Source organism: Fusarium falciforme, chromosome 4 (genome assembly GCF_026873545.1).
Source record: "Fusarium falciforme chromosome 4, complete sequence".
NCBI lineage: Eukaryota > Fungi > Ascomycota > Sordariomycetes > Hypocreales > Nectriaceae > Fusarium > Fusarium falciforme.
Window position 1 is genome coordinate 643548 of NC_070547.1, and position 15904 is coordinate 659451.

The 15904-nt window shown below is 51.1% G+C and overlaps 6 protein-coding genes across 6 annotated transcripts; 1 reads left to right on the forward strand and 5 right to left on the reverse strand.

Annotated features, from left to right (window-relative positions):
- Window positions 1-277: 277 nt before the first annotated feature.
- Window positions 278-1908, reverse strand: NCS54_00496900 (Peptidase A1 domain-containing protein; the record flags this gene model as incomplete). The annotated part of the gene is made up of 6 exons (XM_053150487.1): window positions 278-537; window positions 585-955; window positions 1012-1102; window positions 1156-1359; window positions 1413-1670; window positions 1722-1908. The coding sequence occupies 6 exons, from the start codon at window positions 1906-1908 to the stop codon at window positions 278-280; spliced, it is 1371 nt and encodes a 456-aa protein (XP_053006462.1).
- A 505-nt stretch (window positions 1909-2413) lies between these two features.
- NCS54_00497000 (Zn(2)-C6 fungal-type domain-containing protein) lies at window positions 2414-4213 on the reverse strand (the record flags this gene model as incomplete). Its single annotated transcript, XM_053150488.1, has 6 exons — window positions 2414-3199; window positions 3249-3446; window positions 3494-3909; window positions 3960-4055; window positions 4105-4130; window positions 4194-4213. 6 exons carry the CDS (start codon window positions 4211-4213, stop codon window positions 2414-2416), a joined length of 1542 nt encoding a protein of 513 aa, XP_053006463.1.
- Window positions 4214-4496: 283 nt separating this feature from the next.
- NCS54_00497100 (HET domain-containing protein) lies at window positions 4497-5967 on the forward strand (the record flags this gene model as incomplete). The annotated part of the gene is made up of 3 exons (XM_053150489.1): window positions 4497-4842; window positions 4893-5886; window positions 5940-5967. 3 exons carry the CDS (start codon window positions 4497-4499, stop codon window positions 5965-5967), a joined length of 1368 nt encoding a protein of 455 aa, XP_053006464.1.
- A 1543-nt stretch (window positions 5968-7510) lies between these two features.
- NCS54_00497200 (MFS domain-containing protein) lies at window positions 7511-9348 on the reverse strand (the record flags this gene model as incomplete). Its single annotated transcript, XM_053150490.1, has 6 exons — window positions 7511-7838; window positions 7891-8103; window positions 8155-8351; window positions 8398-9062; window positions 9118-9167; window positions 9230-9348. 6 exons carry the CDS (start codon window positions 9346-9348, stop codon window positions 7511-7513), a joined length of 1572 nt encoding a protein of 523 aa, XP_053006465.1.
- A 3460-nt stretch (window positions 9349-12808) lies between these two features.
- On the reverse strand, window positions 12809-14011 carry NCS54_00497300 (DAO domain-containing protein; the record flags this gene model as incomplete). The annotated part of the gene is made up of 1 exon (XM_053150491.1): window positions 12809-14011. The coding sequence occupies one exon, from the start codon at window positions 14009-14011 to the stop codon at window positions 12809-12811; it is 1203 nt and encodes a 400-aa protein (XP_053006466.1).
- Window positions 14012-14453: 442 nt separating this feature from the next.
- On the reverse strand, window positions 14454-15557 carry NCS54_00497400 (3Beta-HSD domain-containing protein; the record flags this gene model as incomplete). Its single annotated transcript, XM_053150492.1, has 1 exon — window positions 14454-15557. One exon carries the CDS (start codon window positions 15555-15557, stop codon window positions 14454-14456), a length of 1104 nt encoding a protein of 367 aa, XP_053006467.1.
- Window positions 15558-15904: the final 347 nt, after the last annotated feature.

Consider the following 15904-nt stretch of genomic DNA (forward strand, 5'->3'; position numbering starts at 1 on the left):
ATTGGCGTTTTGGGACTGTGCTAGACTCGGAATGGTACGTTAGAATAGGCATCAAAAGGATTATGTATAGCGTTAGAGACTTAGAGAGTACAGCTATGAGGCTTTGAATACTGCTGCATTTATTCTTTATTACCTGCATCTACCGAAGTCAAAAGAAAATAGCTCCCTATTGTGTACGGCCATGAAACAAAATAATCAAAGTGACAAATGCCATGAATTCAAAACTTCCCTATCCATCAATCCTTCTCGTACCGAATGCATATCCTTGGCAACAAGCTTAAACGACAAGGAGACAGAAGAGAAGCAGGGTAGCTAGGGTGCCGACGAACTGCCACTTTTCCACATGCAAATTACCAGCAGAAGAAGGGTATCCTGTAGCCGAGGCAGTCGAGCCTGTCGTGGAAGTGGTGATATTTGAACCACATACCCCTACCACTGAGGGCACAGCGCCACTGCCGCGACCAATGGGGACAATCTCCGAACTGCAGTTGGCAGCTTGTGCGATATGAATCTCCTCATTGTCCCAGTCAAAGACAACTAATTCAGTGAGCAAACTATGCATTGTAACGGGCTCATTAACCCACCGTATGCAGCCCTCAGGAAACTGTCACCAAGAACCTGCTGTTCACCCTCCTTAATCGCCTCAAGACCAACTGCACAGAGGCCCTGAGCAGTATACACCAACTCGCGAAAGGGAACAGTGATGATCTTATCGCCTCCAAATCCCAAGGTGATACCCCCTTCGTGGTCTCGAACCTTGCAATCAACGAGGTAGAAGCCGAGATCTTGGTCAAGTTCAGCGCCTAGATCCTGGAAGATCTTCTCTGCAAGGTCCTTTTGTAGCTTGGAGAATGTGTGGCCACTGTCGAGATGGACGTTGGTGTCCTTGAGAGAGTATTGTCGATCGGTCCCGTTACCGGCGTCTATTCCAATGGACGAGAGGTTGACTGTGAATCTTGATTCAGGGGTTAGCAGTGAAAATTAACAGAATGCAGCGTAGCGTATACACACCTCGTGCCGCCGTCTCGGCTCTTGACGACTGGGGTTTTCTTGAGAGATCCAGAGAATTTGCCTCTGTCCAAACCCCCAAATATCAATGAACCTGCAAGTAACCATGTTAGGAGATCGTATCGGACCATATTGAATATCACGCACCGCCTTCGTCTGACGCAGAGCCAAGGGCAAGGCTATAGGCCCTACTGGTAATAATATTGTCCACTGCCAGCGAATCCAGCACTAAAGCGTACGGCTCCCTAAAGTCGAAAGTAGCATTGAAGACAGGTCCGAGTCCCATGATACCGACCGGCAACCTAAGGCTGTTGGATGCAACGCCTAACCTTTGAGTCTTGATCTTGGCATCTGGTTCTATGGTTAGTATCTTTTGAGAGTTGTGTCTATTTGAGAAAACCTACTGCCCACAGTGACTGTGTCTTCGTAGACATCGACAATAGCGCCAATCACCTCTTCACCTGACCCGTATCCCAGTGTGCGAGAGCCGATGGGTCCTTCAACAGAATTAGAGGCTCCAGGATCGTAGCGAGGAACGCTCTGGCAGAACTTCTGTTGATCGAAAACCGTAGGTGCCGAGGAGCAGTTTGCGTTGACCCAGAGGTAGGCAGATCCTGTGTCAACTTGTACAAGAGTCTTTTGTGGCGGGTTTCCGATTGCAACTGTGTGCGTAAGTTAGTGGCTAATATGACGTGAAGTGTTCGTATGCGCACTTTCAACCGTGTATATCCATTGCTCGTTGTAGATGGCGGTAGGCACAACATTGTCAGGAGTGGATCGTTGAACACGTTTAATCGGATACTCGACAACTTGCGTAGCCTGAGCGAGGAGCAGAGGAGAGATGAGAAATTGGAACGCGAAAAAGGCAGCTATGCTAGAGCCAGAACTGAGAGCCCACATCTTGACGAAGGGTAGATGTTTGCTTTAATGTTGAGGAAGCTTGAGGAAGAGGCGCGGCTGCATTTATACACACCAACTCGAAACAAGTATGCACCGTCTTACGCGGCTCATGGCTGAATATTAATTAGAAGCTATGAAATTAAGGAATCGCGTTGTAGATGAATCCACTGCCGTTAAAGGGATTGCATCACGTTTGATCCTAATGTGACGGACCATACGAGCCTAGATACGTAATAAGAGTTTGTAACAGAAGGCAGCACCTAAAACATTGCTGCTCGGCCCTGCAACAAGTCCCGGCTTCTCAAATATACATGGCCCAGAACCAGGTCAAGCAGTTTCGATCTCGGTAGTCGCGCGTTGTGATTCGTCAGTTCGTACGGGCACTGGGGCGATCTGGGATTTGACAGGGTTGTATAGCTTCACTAGCCTGGGGCTGTGATGTCGACGACGTAAAAATACCACTTTGTCGCTGTGAAAGTGGCTGGAACCAGTCATAGATCTCCCCTTAAGACGGCATCGTCCACTCCCAGGAACCCTGATCAAACCCATATACCATCTTGGCTGTCCTCTTGCCACTCTCCAAATACAGACGCACAGTTCGTACTCTCGCTTCCTCAGGGATATCTTGACTGCGCTTGACTTCTTTTCCGCTTCGACTTTCCTCGAGTTCCATCAGCTTGATCGCACCTTGGGCTGCTAGCGACGAGTTCCAAACGCCTTCCTGGGACCTGTCTGCAAGCATAATTCCGATTGCCTTCCTCCGTATCGTTGGGTCCCGACATCTTGCAATTATGGAAAAGAGGATTGAAGAAACGCCAATGTCCATGTGGAAAAGCGACTTGGAAGTTTGCTCTGATCCCTTTCCATCAAGGCCGGTCGCGATAGCGGCGTTATTGACCATGTTGCCAAACTCTGCCATAAAGCGATCCCAGAAGCAGGGGTCACCTTGGCCATAGGCATATTTGGCGACATTGATCTCAAGGTATTGTCGGTACACTTGCAGAAGCGCAATGGCCCTCCGCTCGACATCGCTTACTGGTTTCTCGCCAGAGTAGTTGTTGGCTACGAGGGCGTCGAATGAAGAAGTCCACTGTCTAATCTTGACGGAATGGAACATGAGCTGCTCTGCGTCTTTTCCTTTGAGCCCGGGACTGGCTTGCTCTACGATTATGTCTAGAAGCGCTTCTCTTGCCTCGGCAAGGCATCTGAAGGGCAGATCATGGAGAGGATATGTGCCTCCGAATGTGTTTTTGAAAGCAATAACAAGCTCAGTGTCCACATCTCCAGTGAGCTGGCGCAATGTTAGTACAAACAACTTCAGTTCATGATTGTTTTCTCACCATGTAGATCTGGACAGCGATGCGTTTGAACAATGCCTTAGCGAGCTGCAGGGTCATCACAGCATCAGAACGGAGCTGAGTATTGAGATAGCAATTCCCAAACTGGTTGACCGAGCAAATATCAGATTGATACTGTTGAATCATTTTGCTGCCGTACTTGAAGAGCGCGATGGCTGATTCAATTTTGCCTTGGAGGACCTTCATGGTGTAAGCATACATCTGAGGATGAGAGGGGTTGAACTTACTTCGATGCATACAAATATCAGACAAGAGAGAATTGGTATGTGTGGCGGTGATGATATCTCATTTGAGAAGGAGATTGACTGCCTGATGGCAAGATTGTAGTGACCCAACCCAAACTTTGAGTCGGGTTGTTGCGCTGAGGTGGCCTTCAGATACTGCTCGTGGAACGAGGCCAAAGCGATGATTGCGTTCCTGATGCATTCGGTAGACTGGGCTACCTGAAGAATCTTGGTATTCCATAAATGGTCGGGAAAGAAGGTCTGGAGACCGGCGAGAGTCTTTTCCGTAAAGAACTGTAACGACCTTGCCTGGGGTGTCAGGGCGTAGATGGACCCTACACCCACCGGAACAGTCACGGAACTTGACGGGCTGTGAAAGTCAACTCGATACCCATCACATTTTCGGCCTGTCGAGGTACCTAGAACCAAGTGAGCTGCTTGTAAAGGTGGGCTTTTTGGGGTGATGTACATCTCTTGCAGGCTGGACGGGCCTCGTCACACTTGACCTTGCGGACTGCCAGGAAAATTAGCCGACAAATTACACAGTTATGAAGATGACCAACTCCTGCATGAACCGTTAGACAGAGCCATCGCATCGAAGAGTGGACACTCACTTGCAAGTTCCGCACCCTGTACGGACCTTTGGGGCCCTGGTGCGTTGTCTCTGGCCAGGTTTGACGCGTGTCATTTCTTTTTCGCATACGTATTCCAAGCCAACGGCATATGGACGGCGTGATCACGGGGAAGGAATGCGAGGAGAAGAAGGTTGGTTGTGATGAAGTTGTCGGAGTGAAGATTACCAATGCTCGCTCCCCCTTGTCAATCAGCTCAACCCAGCCAATCAACACAAACAGAAGGATTCACGAATGGGGATGCCCGTACGAACGGGCCAATGAGGCATTATAGAGGCGTAAGCTAGACTGGGGAAGCCCCCTCTCTGGTCAGGCAACTAACTTCGCTCAAACATCGCACCAACGGCCCTTACAGATCAAGCTCGGTGAGAAACATGGCCAAAGTCAGTCACCTTTGCGCCACCTGCGTTTATGCACTCGGTCATCCCCTCGACTATCGTTCGCCTGGAGAGCACCACTTGACCATTAACGCTATCCGGCAAGCCGTCCAGGAGGGCTGCTTCATATGCTCACAGATTTGGAACGTAGATGAACAGGGTCTTGTTATAAAGCGCGACGAAAATAAAGCTGTAGATCAAGAACGTCATCTACCCGCAGAATACATCATTGAGTCCGTGCTGAACTGCGACTGGAAGAACCAACTGATACTGTTTTCCATCTTGGATGAGACAAACATTGGTGAGCCAAACTATAGCGATTTTGAGCTCATTCCTAAGAGAGGTCTGTATCCCGAACTTGGAACAAGCTTATAGGAGCTGACTTTGGAATAGTGGCCGAGTCGGTCTATGGGTCGCCCTGGCCTCCCCTGGATGACAGAACCTCTTCGCTACTGAGCCTAGATCAAGCCTATGACTGGCTGACATCTTGCCGTGCTCAGCATCCGTCATGCAACAGATTATCTAAATCTGGGAAATGGCTGCCCACGCGTTTGATAGACATTGGGTCAGAGATGGATGACTTGTGGAAGCTCCGTGTCGTTGCTGAAGAGGGCTTGCATACATCCGCCCTCTACATTACCCTGAGTTATCGCTGGGGAACAGACCCAAGCATAACACTCCTCGCGTCAAATATCGACGAGTTTTGTCATGGGAAGCGAATTAGCAGTCTCCCACAGACATTCCAAGACCTCATAACTGTTGCACGGCGCTTCTCTGTTCGATATGTCTGGATCGATGCTCTCTGCATAATTCAAGACTCGTCTCAAGACTGGGCATCCGAATCTGCCGCAATGCAATACGTGTACGCAAATTCCATCTGCACTATCGCCGCCTCGGCGTCTTCGGGTCCTGAAGGAGGGTTATTCCGCTCACGACAGCCCGAAGTAGTGTGCCCTGCGGTTGTAAACGTCGCCTATGGGGACGAGGCTCCCGTGGACTGTTACATTTGGGACACAAAATATTGGCCCAGACACTTCGAAAGAAGCGAACTACTCACAAGAGGATGGGTTTTCCAAGAACGCTTTCTGTCCCCGCGGGTCCTTTACTTTGGTCATGATCAGATACTATGGGAGTGCATGACGGACCACAAGTGCGAAGGCTTTCCGGGTGGTGTTCCAGATCACGAATCTGACAAGAGCTCTTATGCAATTCCGTCTCTGGAAGATTCTGAAGTAAACCGTCAAGGGCCTTTGTTCTCAAATACGATGTTTCGCCTCTGGACAGGCTTGGCTTGGCACTACTCTGAATGCACCCTAACTAAGCCGACTGATAAGCTTGCCGCATTTGCAGGGATAGCAAAACTCTTTCAAGAGCATACTGGCGACGAGTATGTTGCCGGCCTCTGGAAGTCCCGCCTGGTCGAGATGCTCAACTGGGTAGTGACCACGCCGAGACCGCGTCCCGTTGAGTATCTGGCACCCTCTTGGTCTTGGGCATCGGTGCAAAGTTCCGTCGCGATGCGAGTTGGATCAACATTTTCTGCGGTTGTCAAACTCGTGTCCGTCCTAGCCATTGAAACCATAAATCGAGAAGCGGATCCCACAGTCGGAGTACGCTATGGATGCATCAAATTGCATGGGGCCTTGTTCCCAGCGCAATGGGATCACCCGCCCGCATTCATTCGCATTTGCACAGCACCTCATGTCGCAGAGGTTTATTTGGATACATCTTCCGGAAAGTGGGATGGAAGACACCCTCTTTTTATTCTTCCCATCAGCATGGCGCCCTTAGGTCGTCAAATAGGGCATTGCTTGATTGACTATCTTATCCTAGAAAAGCATTCCACTGGAGCACCAGACATCTATCAACGAATTGGGACTTGTCGAACTGAACAACACGTCAAAGGTTCCGATCGAATATTCCAAGACGCGGGTGTTGACAAGGCCATCTTTGGTGTCAAACCTCAGTTTTCAGAGATCAGTATTGTGTGATATCCAGCCAGGATTGGGTAGCATCAATTGTTTGGTTTCCTTTAGTTATATGGGATTAGTTCACATTGATTTCCGAGCGCACACACAGCCAAGACAGCTACCATAAAAACCTCAAATTCATTTTCATTATTTGTGACGTATCTGGCATCATTTTGTCCTTACGTGAGCCGCAGAGCGGATTTGCCGCTCTGGCCAGCCCCCTAAATTGACTCCAGAGAGCAGGTATACTAGACGGATTAACACAGATGTCCTCAACAACAAGCAAGCCGTCATCGTATAGGGGTTAGTACATCAGTTTGTGGCCTCTTGAGAGCACTGAAAACGCAAGTTCGAGTCTTGCTGACGGCAAAACACCTTCTTTTTGCCATTTGGCATAGCGTCCAAGGTTTGGTCGTGCAGAATCATGGCATCATACAACCACTAGAGGGGACAACTAATAGATTTGGCAAGGCTCAAGGAAATTTGTACATTTGTACCGGACCATTTCGGAATCGTGTCAAAGGGATTAAAATCTGGATTTGCAAGCTCGTAGCGGCTTGGTGGTTATGAACAGTAGACTCATTGTGCCTTTTGTTGTAGTTGAAGCGCAGCACTTGGCGGGATAACTGTGCCAGTCGGTAGAACAGTAGACTCTGATATCACTAAGCAAGCTTGCCCGTCCCTCTGAATTCAGGCTTGAACCTGAACGAAGATCACCTATTTAGATATGCTGCGCCAAAGGCGAAATGCGTGTTACTTAGATTAATGTTGGGGCTGATCGTCACCATAGGGAGATCGTTGAACACAAGCTGATTCAAAGCACATCTAAAGATGAGAACAATTTCATGCAAAGCACTTCTTTAGCATATGTAGGATCTCTCATATATGTGTAGCGACTCAAGTAGTTCTATCATTATATCTCGCAAACAGCATCGCTCTGCGCTTCCAAAACACTCGACATCTTTTTCCTTCGTACAAGTCCATGAGAAACATTTCCCAAGAGGAAAGTTTCAAGTACCAAAACAATCTAGTCCAGTCAAATCAACCATGTGTGGGTCGGACAGCAGCGTTCAGCTCAACCGGGGACGTCTTCTCAAGACCATGAGTAGGAATGTGATCAGGTGTCCTGGAACCAGACTTCTCATCGCTGTTGCTGTCGTTGCCGTTCTCGCGGGCGAGCTGGGCCTCGATTTGAGCGACCTTGCTGCGGCGCCAGATCTTGTCGTCGAAGAATCGGAGAATGGCAAGACCGAGGCCGATGCTGAGGACGACGATGTTGATGGTGAAGCCGCGGCGGTACTTGGGCTTGTCGTCGGATCGGAAAATCTGGGCACCGTAGATACCGGCGATGTTGGCACCCATAATGACCCTGTTATTGTATTAGTAAATTCGTTCTGAAAGAGTGTTGGGGAGATACTCACATAGCCATGGCAAGGGCTCGTTCCTCGGAGTCGTCGCAAGCAAGCGACATCCAAGCAATGTTGAGGGGATGCGAAAAGGTACCAAAGGTCTGAGTCCAGACAACACCAAAGTAGCTGACACCTCGGATGCTGAGCTCAGTGAAGATACGGTTAAAGACGTAACCGAGCAAGTGCATGCTCAGGCCAGCCATGACAGTCTCAGGTCGCATGTTGCTGTGGAGTGTCAGTGCATGCAAAGGCTTGTACGGCGGTGGTAGTACTCACAAGTGATCGGAGACATAGCTGAAAGTCCAGGAGACAGGAATCTGCAGGAAGAGACCGACGGAGGCCAAGGCGTTGCTAGTGAGGCCAGCGAAACCGAAACTCTTGACAATGGAAGGCGAGTAGGTATCAAAGGCACGCTGGGGGCCGTTGTTGGTAAGAGTGATGATGACGTGGACCCAGAGACGCCAGTTGGAGAACTGAATTGTCAGTGACATGTTGAAGCATGGTGGAGGTGGTACTCACAGCCTTCTTGAAAGCAGTCAGGCCAATCTTCTTCTTCTTCTTGCCCTTCATGGGGTCATCAAGGAGAACACGGGTCTGCAGAATGTGCAGTTCTCTCTCAGTGAAGAAGCTGTAGTTGGGCAGGAAGGTGCTGCGAGGGTTCTTGAAGGAGTCTGGGAGGCAGAAACCGAGGATGAAGCCGCTCACAACGGTGAAACCACCCATGAGAGCAAACAACCAGAACCAACCGGCCTTGTCGCCAACACCGCGCATGTGGAGGATACCATAAGCCAGGAGCTTGGAAGAAGCCTGGCCGAACTGGTTACCAAAGTAGAAGAACATGACACGCTTGGCGGTTTCCTTGCGGGTGTACCAGGTCGAGAGGGTCCAGAGACCACCGGGGATGAAACCAGACTCAGTAATACCGAGGAGGAATCGAGTCGCGATGAAGGAGCCGTAGTTGTTCTGGAAAGCCTGGAAGGTACTGACGGTGCCGAAGAGGAAGAGCTGCAGGGTCAGCCACTTGCCGGGGCCGACACGGTAGAGGATCATGTTGGAGGGGATCTCGAAGAGCACGATGCCCAGCGAGAGCATCTGCTGGCCGACGTTGAACTGGTTCTGCGTAACACCGACATCCTCCATGAAGTTGTCGGTGATGGCATTGGCAATGTTGCCTCGATCAAGCTCTGCATGGGAGAGGTTAGAGGTGTTGGAGTGGTGATGTGGAGGGCTGGTGCTCACGGAGGCAGAAGAAGCCAAGGGTCAGGAGGGGCATGATGATAAGGTCGAGCCTGTTTTCAACCACTGTTAGCTTTTGCCGACGGTCCAGCGACGATCCGATGCATGAACTTACTTGCGCTTGGCCTTGCGCTCCTCCTGTGGACTCCAATCATTGCGGAGCGTGAGGGCCTCCTCGTCGTCCCTGGGACGGGAGAACTGGTTCGGGTCCGAGTTGATTTCGAGCTTGCCCATGATTACCGACTGTGTGGTTTGCAAGTGTCTTGGATGCACCGAAAAAAGATTCTCTTCGAAGGGTTCTCTGTCGCCCTTTTCAAGACTTTGGCAGCTATCGCCAAGGCTCACTGCCAAGCCTTCTCGCCAAGACGCCTTGGTGCAAAGTGCGTCGGTTCGGTCTGGATTTGGTCTGGGCGAGGGATGGTGACATGGCAGAATTCGAGCACGCAATACAGCAAGTGCCGGGGCACCAGGTCTTGATAGGATGGCTTCAAGGTTCTGCTGAAAAGCTAGTGTGCCAGGCCAAGACTCCGTCCCCTGCACTCGCCATTACCGCCTCCGATTTGTTGCCCGTGGGGGGGAACGATGAGAATTAAATGACTCATGGGTGAAGAGAGCTCGAATAGAGAAGAGGTTTCACCCTGCGATCTCCCCGACGAGGCGTCGCGAGAGGGTGGGCATGGCGAGAAACCTCAGATCAACTCCCCGCTGGACTCCCCGTGAAAGTCCCCTGCCCGGGGAGGCCCAGACTCCCTGATAGCTGGATCTGCAGCACGGGGCCGTGACGAGACCAGCTTTTGCCAAGCGAAATAACGCTGGTCCAGAGCGAGCGCCACGCGCGGGGAGTCAGTCGCACCAGATGTCTCTCCAGCAGAGAGATTGCCACCCGAGCTCAGATGATCTCACCGGTGTCACTGCCCAGCGACAAGAGAAGACAAAGCAAGCAACGATCGAACCATGGCCTGCTGAAATGGTCGTGGTGCAGCTGGTTCGTCCACTCGTCCGGGATCTTTGACGGTGGAATAAGCTTAAGGATTAGCTTATTGGCTTTATTTTCGAGCTTTATTCTGTGGGGACCCAGTCTTCTTCCTGTGGGCAAGGGGAGGGGGCCTGTTAGCGCCGGAATGGTCGGTCGTTTTCCACGAGTTCCGGAGCATGACGAAATGCTCTTGCTGATGAGATGATGGACTCGAAGGAGAAAGAGATCGCCGTCACCTCGGTCGTATCCGTGAGTAATGAAACGCTCCCAGAAGCCGTTGCAACCTGTCAAGCACCGTTGGAGACGCCGACCACCCACGTCCAGACGCCGAATTATTCCCACACACGGTCCATAGCTCGAGGGATTGCGTGTCCCACGAGACGAGCTGGGGTATCCCCTCGATTGAACTCCCCGCCCGACAGTCCGTCCCCCTTTCCCTCGTACCACGACCTCTCCCCCATGTCATCTTCGGATGTCGCCATTTCAGCCTCAAATCTACAAGACCATCTCCCTGCCTGAATCTAACGCGACCGGCCCTAGCTGCCCGAACCGGCAGGCCGCTGTCTCGTAGCTAATGCAATGTGACCCCCAACGCCAGGTAGCAAATCACCACAAACGTTGAGGTAATCCGTCACCCACCCCACGCATGTTTTTGCTAGCTAGGACTCGAGCCAAGCCTCCCAGGCGGGCTAGAGAGTCGAGACTCGACGGGCCGGCGGGCGGTTTTTGGCAAAGAGAAAAGAGGCTTCAACGGGGAGTTGGAAGAGGTGCAAACGGGCTGTCAACGTGGCGCCAGTGCGCAACGCGCGGCGCTGGATCAAATTCGTCAATGGCTCTCAGGGATTCAACGTGGTCTTGTTTTTCAGCTCGGTAAAGCCACTTTTTGGAGTTGATAGCCTTGGCTCAGCCTTGAGGTTGGTCTCGTGCTCGTTGCCTACCCTAGGTATGCTCAAGATGGCGTTTGTTTGGGTGGTCTCTTACTACACTGACAATTACTTCAATATCTTGCCACTGATCTACAGATTCGCAATATTTAGAGTCTCAAAGATCAATGTCATCTGGAGTACTAGATCGCGGCTGAAAGATCCGGCTGCCAGAATCTGAAAGAGGCCTCCACTTTGAAGCGACTTCCAACACCGACGATCCGTCGCTCGATCTCGCCTCCTGATCTCGACCCTCATTCCTGCCCAGCCGGCATTAGTTTCACGAGTTAACGAATCCACTCATCATGCAAAAAAGCAAAACGTCGCCCCCCCATCGTGGGTGGCGGGCCCAGTGTCTGAGCAGACCAGCACGCGAGCTACGGGACGCATGCAACCCGCAGTCCGAGCTCCTGGGTTAAGCATAATCAACAATCTGTCACACTCCTAAAGGGGACTCGGGAAGTGGGCTTTTGGAGGCTTGCGTCTTGTGACATGGTTGTGGGCAGGCCAACCAAGAGGGTCGGAATTGGTGGCACCGAGGACGCGGATTGCGCCATAGCCCCGGGTCTGAATGCGCGCACTTGGGGCGGTAGCGCCGGGGCTACGCGTCTCGGTGAACCCGATTGAGCTTTTGAGTTTTAATCTGGAGGTTCTAGAGCATCGTCAAGTAGGCTAATCTCCACAGCAGTTGCCGGCATTTCAGGATTGCTTCTTTGATGTTGGATAAGATAAGGTCGAGACATTCACGACAAGACGATCTGGATTTTGTTACCACGATTGGAGGAGGCCCGAATCTCATCGGAATACGTGATCTATGGCAGTGATATCGTTATCGGTTGATATTTGTCCACGTTCCGGCCTCGCGGGCCTCATAATTGCTGTCTACCCACGCTTAGGGGCGAGTTCAGACAAAGGCTTTTGCCGTACTTGAACTAATTCCAGACCAAGAACGTGTTGCCTTGTTCTTTATCTATCATCATGAATTTGATTGAAATCCCTGACAGGCCTCCCATCCTCCCTGGTTTCAGTGTCTCATCCAGCTGGATTTCGCCATCCAAGCCCAAGTTGATGACATCGCGGAAAGCCAGAGAGTGTCCCCGGATCAACGCCTGACAGGTCATTACCGGATTTCTGGCCAATATTTACCCTTCAATGACAACACCTGGTGATCTTTCCAATCTTGAATCTGGTCTGCCATCGTGTGGGATCCCTGGAATGACGACTGTTGTTGGTTTTGCGCGCCACTCACGGCTTTTACTTGGATCTTGTGCCCCTGTAGGATCTCGCTTGCTGCCTTGCCCCGGAAGATTGGTAACTCGGATACTTCCATTGCTTGCTGCACTCTAATCATGCTCCCTGTCGCTCCCAAACTGGAGAGGGCCGAAAGCGGTTGTGGTCAACTCTTGAGCTAAAGGTCTCAACTCAAGGGTGAGCCGGAACAAAAAGTGCTGAAAGATGGAGAATTTCTTGATCCTCGAGAAAGCAATGTATAGGCAGTGTAGGGTGGCGTGTTTGGGACAGAGTGAATGGACTTGATGCTCGGCGATCAGCCTGCCCAGGCGGCTGAGAGTGATGTCGATAAGAGATTCGACAGAATAGAACCAAATGACGCGTTTGGATTGAATGAGAAATGAATTTCACTCCAGATCATCATCTCAATTATCGATTAAATGGTATAGCGAAAAGGGATGACGCCTATATTTTTGCTTCTATTCAAGTGTCTTTGTGACTGGTAATTGAGCCAGGCGTGTCAGCCATCCACAACATCATTTGTCCCGACTTTTCTATGCTACCGCTATTGCTTCCCAATCGTCTTGTAGATATTGTTGTAGCCTTGAAGAGACTTTTCTTCCAGCGCAGCAAAATCTTGTCCTCTGAACCTCTCTGGGTCAAGAGCCTCCTTGGTCTGCTGATCCACCTCCAGCCCATCAATCAACCTTGCCAGAAACTTTGCTGTACCAGCAGCCTGTGTAACCCAAATGGCAACTCCCATGTGCAGACCCGGAAGAGACCTCACCTTACCAGCTAACGGCATGTTATCTGGCGTCATGGAAAAGATGCCGTTGAAGCTGTCCCCGTCCTTGAACTCCTCTGTGGCGGCTGGTGGAAGCAGACCTGTGGCGAACTTTAATGGCTGCTTAAAGTCTTGGATCCACTCTCCGATGGCAGTGTTGTTTGTCGCCTTGCACTTGACCGGTTCGTGATGATAGCTGCCGATGCCGTATCTTTCGCCATGATCTCTGGCGTAGACGTGATGTTCCGGCCATCGAACGAAGGGGAGTTTTCGAGCATTCTTGGCTCTTGTTTTGCCGTACATGTACGGATGCCCGACAGGAATGACCGGTACTGGAAAGTCGAGGTCTTTGTCGAGATCTTGAGCCCAAATGCCCGTAGTAAGAATGACCTTGTCGGCGTCTAATCTCTGAGCTGAGTCTTGGCCAAGCTCAACGCCGGTGACGCGACCTTCGGAAATGACGAGCTTCTTCACCTCGCCTGACACAAATTCCACTCCGGATTTTTTTGCCTCTTCTTGATAGAATGAAGTGATTCTACCCGCATTTGCAGTGCCATCGCTGGAAAAGAAGACTGCTGCGCCTGGGCCCGTCTCGTTGACCAGCTCCGGCGCGAGCTTGTGCGCTTCCTCAATGCTCAGCATTTCAGCAGAAAGACCCAGCTTTACGGCATCTGCGCATCTAGATTTGAGGCGTTCGATCCCGTCAGACTCGAAAGCGATCTCCAGCCCGCCCACGGTATCGAAGCCACCGGGGATCTTGGTGTACTCTGCCACAGTATCAATGGCGAGCTTGGAGAGAACCACAGATTCGTTGAACTGGCCGACAAAGCCAGGCGCATGACCTGTTGATCCGAGGAGGGGACTGAAAGAACGATCGATGATTTTGATGTTGCGGCGCGTGGGGGACTGAGACAAGAAGTACGCCAAGGCGGAGCCGACGATGCCAGCCCCGACAATGACGACTGTTTCTGGAGATTCAGACATGATGGTGATAAGATGAGTTGAAGAATTGTGATGCAAGAGATTGCGAGAAATTACATTGAAATGGTGACATTATCCTTAAATATCTACATTTCCAACTCAGCTGAATTCAACAGTGACGCCCATCTCGAGACACGATCCAATGTCTAATCATTGTAAGGGCGCGCAATTGTTAGTGTGCAGCCAATCAAGAAGGACATCCCATCCTCGGCTTGTCGACAAGACCCGCCTAACGACTCCGTCATGATGGGTCAAGACTCCGCAAGGTCCACAGCTAGACTAGCTGTCAATACGCCTTTGTCGTTGAAAGCATGGTACGATGAAGTGCAAAAGGCGTTGCTAGTCATCCAACGAAGTAAATCCCAGCAAGGGCTTGATTCCAAGGTGAAGTACCAGATATCGTGAGAATGAAAAAGAAGACTTGACCAAAACAGCTCGTCTCAGATCATTCTCTCTTCTTCAAGGTCTCTCGGTGACGCAGCATCCACTTCACAGACTCCACAAGCACAGCATCATGATCCGACACCGGCTCAAAGCCAAGTCGCTCCCTCGCCTTTTCAATACTATACGTATGCGTATTGAGGCAATAGTCAAGAGAAACCCTCCGCAATTCAACAGGGGGCTTGACCATGTTGAGGGTAAAGACCCAGAGAACCCACTCGACCACATTGACTGCCACGATCATGACCCAGGCAGGTAGAATAGTGAGATTCTTCAGCTCATCTTGACCTAGGGCAGTCTTCCAGATCAACTTGATGTGATGCCAAAATGGCATCGGGACCCCGTCGGATATGTTGAAGCCCTCTCCATCCACCCTGCCTGCTGCACGGCTCGGGTCGAGCAAGGCCTTTGCTGCAAGGACGTGGGCTATACTTGAGTTATCGGCCGACACAACTTCCATAACATTCTCGCCTGAGCCAACTTGGACAAGCTTCTTGCTGCTCTCGCACATGTCAAGAACCTCGACCATGCCCTGAATGTGTCTCTCGCCGTATGCATGGCCAAGGCGGAGTGTGGCAGTGCGCAACTGAGGACCATTTGCTTCACGAACCAACCGATCCGCGATCGCTTTGGTGCGGTTGTACTCGTTGGACTTGTCAGAAGCCGGCCACAGCTCGTGAGACTCGACAACATTCAAGTACGGTGGATTGGTGTATATATCGACACTGGAGGTGTAGACAAGCGCCCGAACCGATTCACTCTCCGTAGCAATGGCAAGGAGAACCTCTGTGCCTTTAACGTTTGTCTCGAGGAATTCGCCCTCCCTCGAGGCGGGAAGCGAAGCAATAGGCGAGGCGATGTGGAAAATGACACTGGGTTCGATCTTGGTGATGAGCGAGCGAAGTAACTCGCTGTCTGTGATGCTGCCGCGGACATAGGTGACCTTTTCGTGCTGATTCTTGCTGATGTCGCGGTCAACCACATAGACGGCACCGCTTTCGCTGTCGGGGAGTAGATGACGAACGAGATGGTATCCCAAGAAGCCGCAGCCTCCCACCACGAGGGTGGTGCCGAGGAGGGGTGCCAATGAGGTCTTTTGCGGGGTCATCTTGATATGATCGGCAATGGTTTCATGTGAGATGAAGGGGTGAGATTGTGGTTTAACATCTCCTTGACTGCGCGAAGGCATCCAACGGGTACTTGCCCCACTGCTAGAGCACTATCAAATGCCGCTGATATCGCAGTTAGATCCTGTTTCCACCTTATTGCACTTGTAGTGAGCGAAGTGGGAAACTAGCCGTGATTGGCCAAGATCCCTGCCTAGTACGGGTTGGATGCCTTCGCGCAGTCAAGGAGATGCTGCGCCAGCTCCGACGGACACGGCACAAGCGAAAGCAAGTTCTTGCACGCTATGATTACTCATCCGTAAGAGCTACCTGCAACTATTTCAGTGGG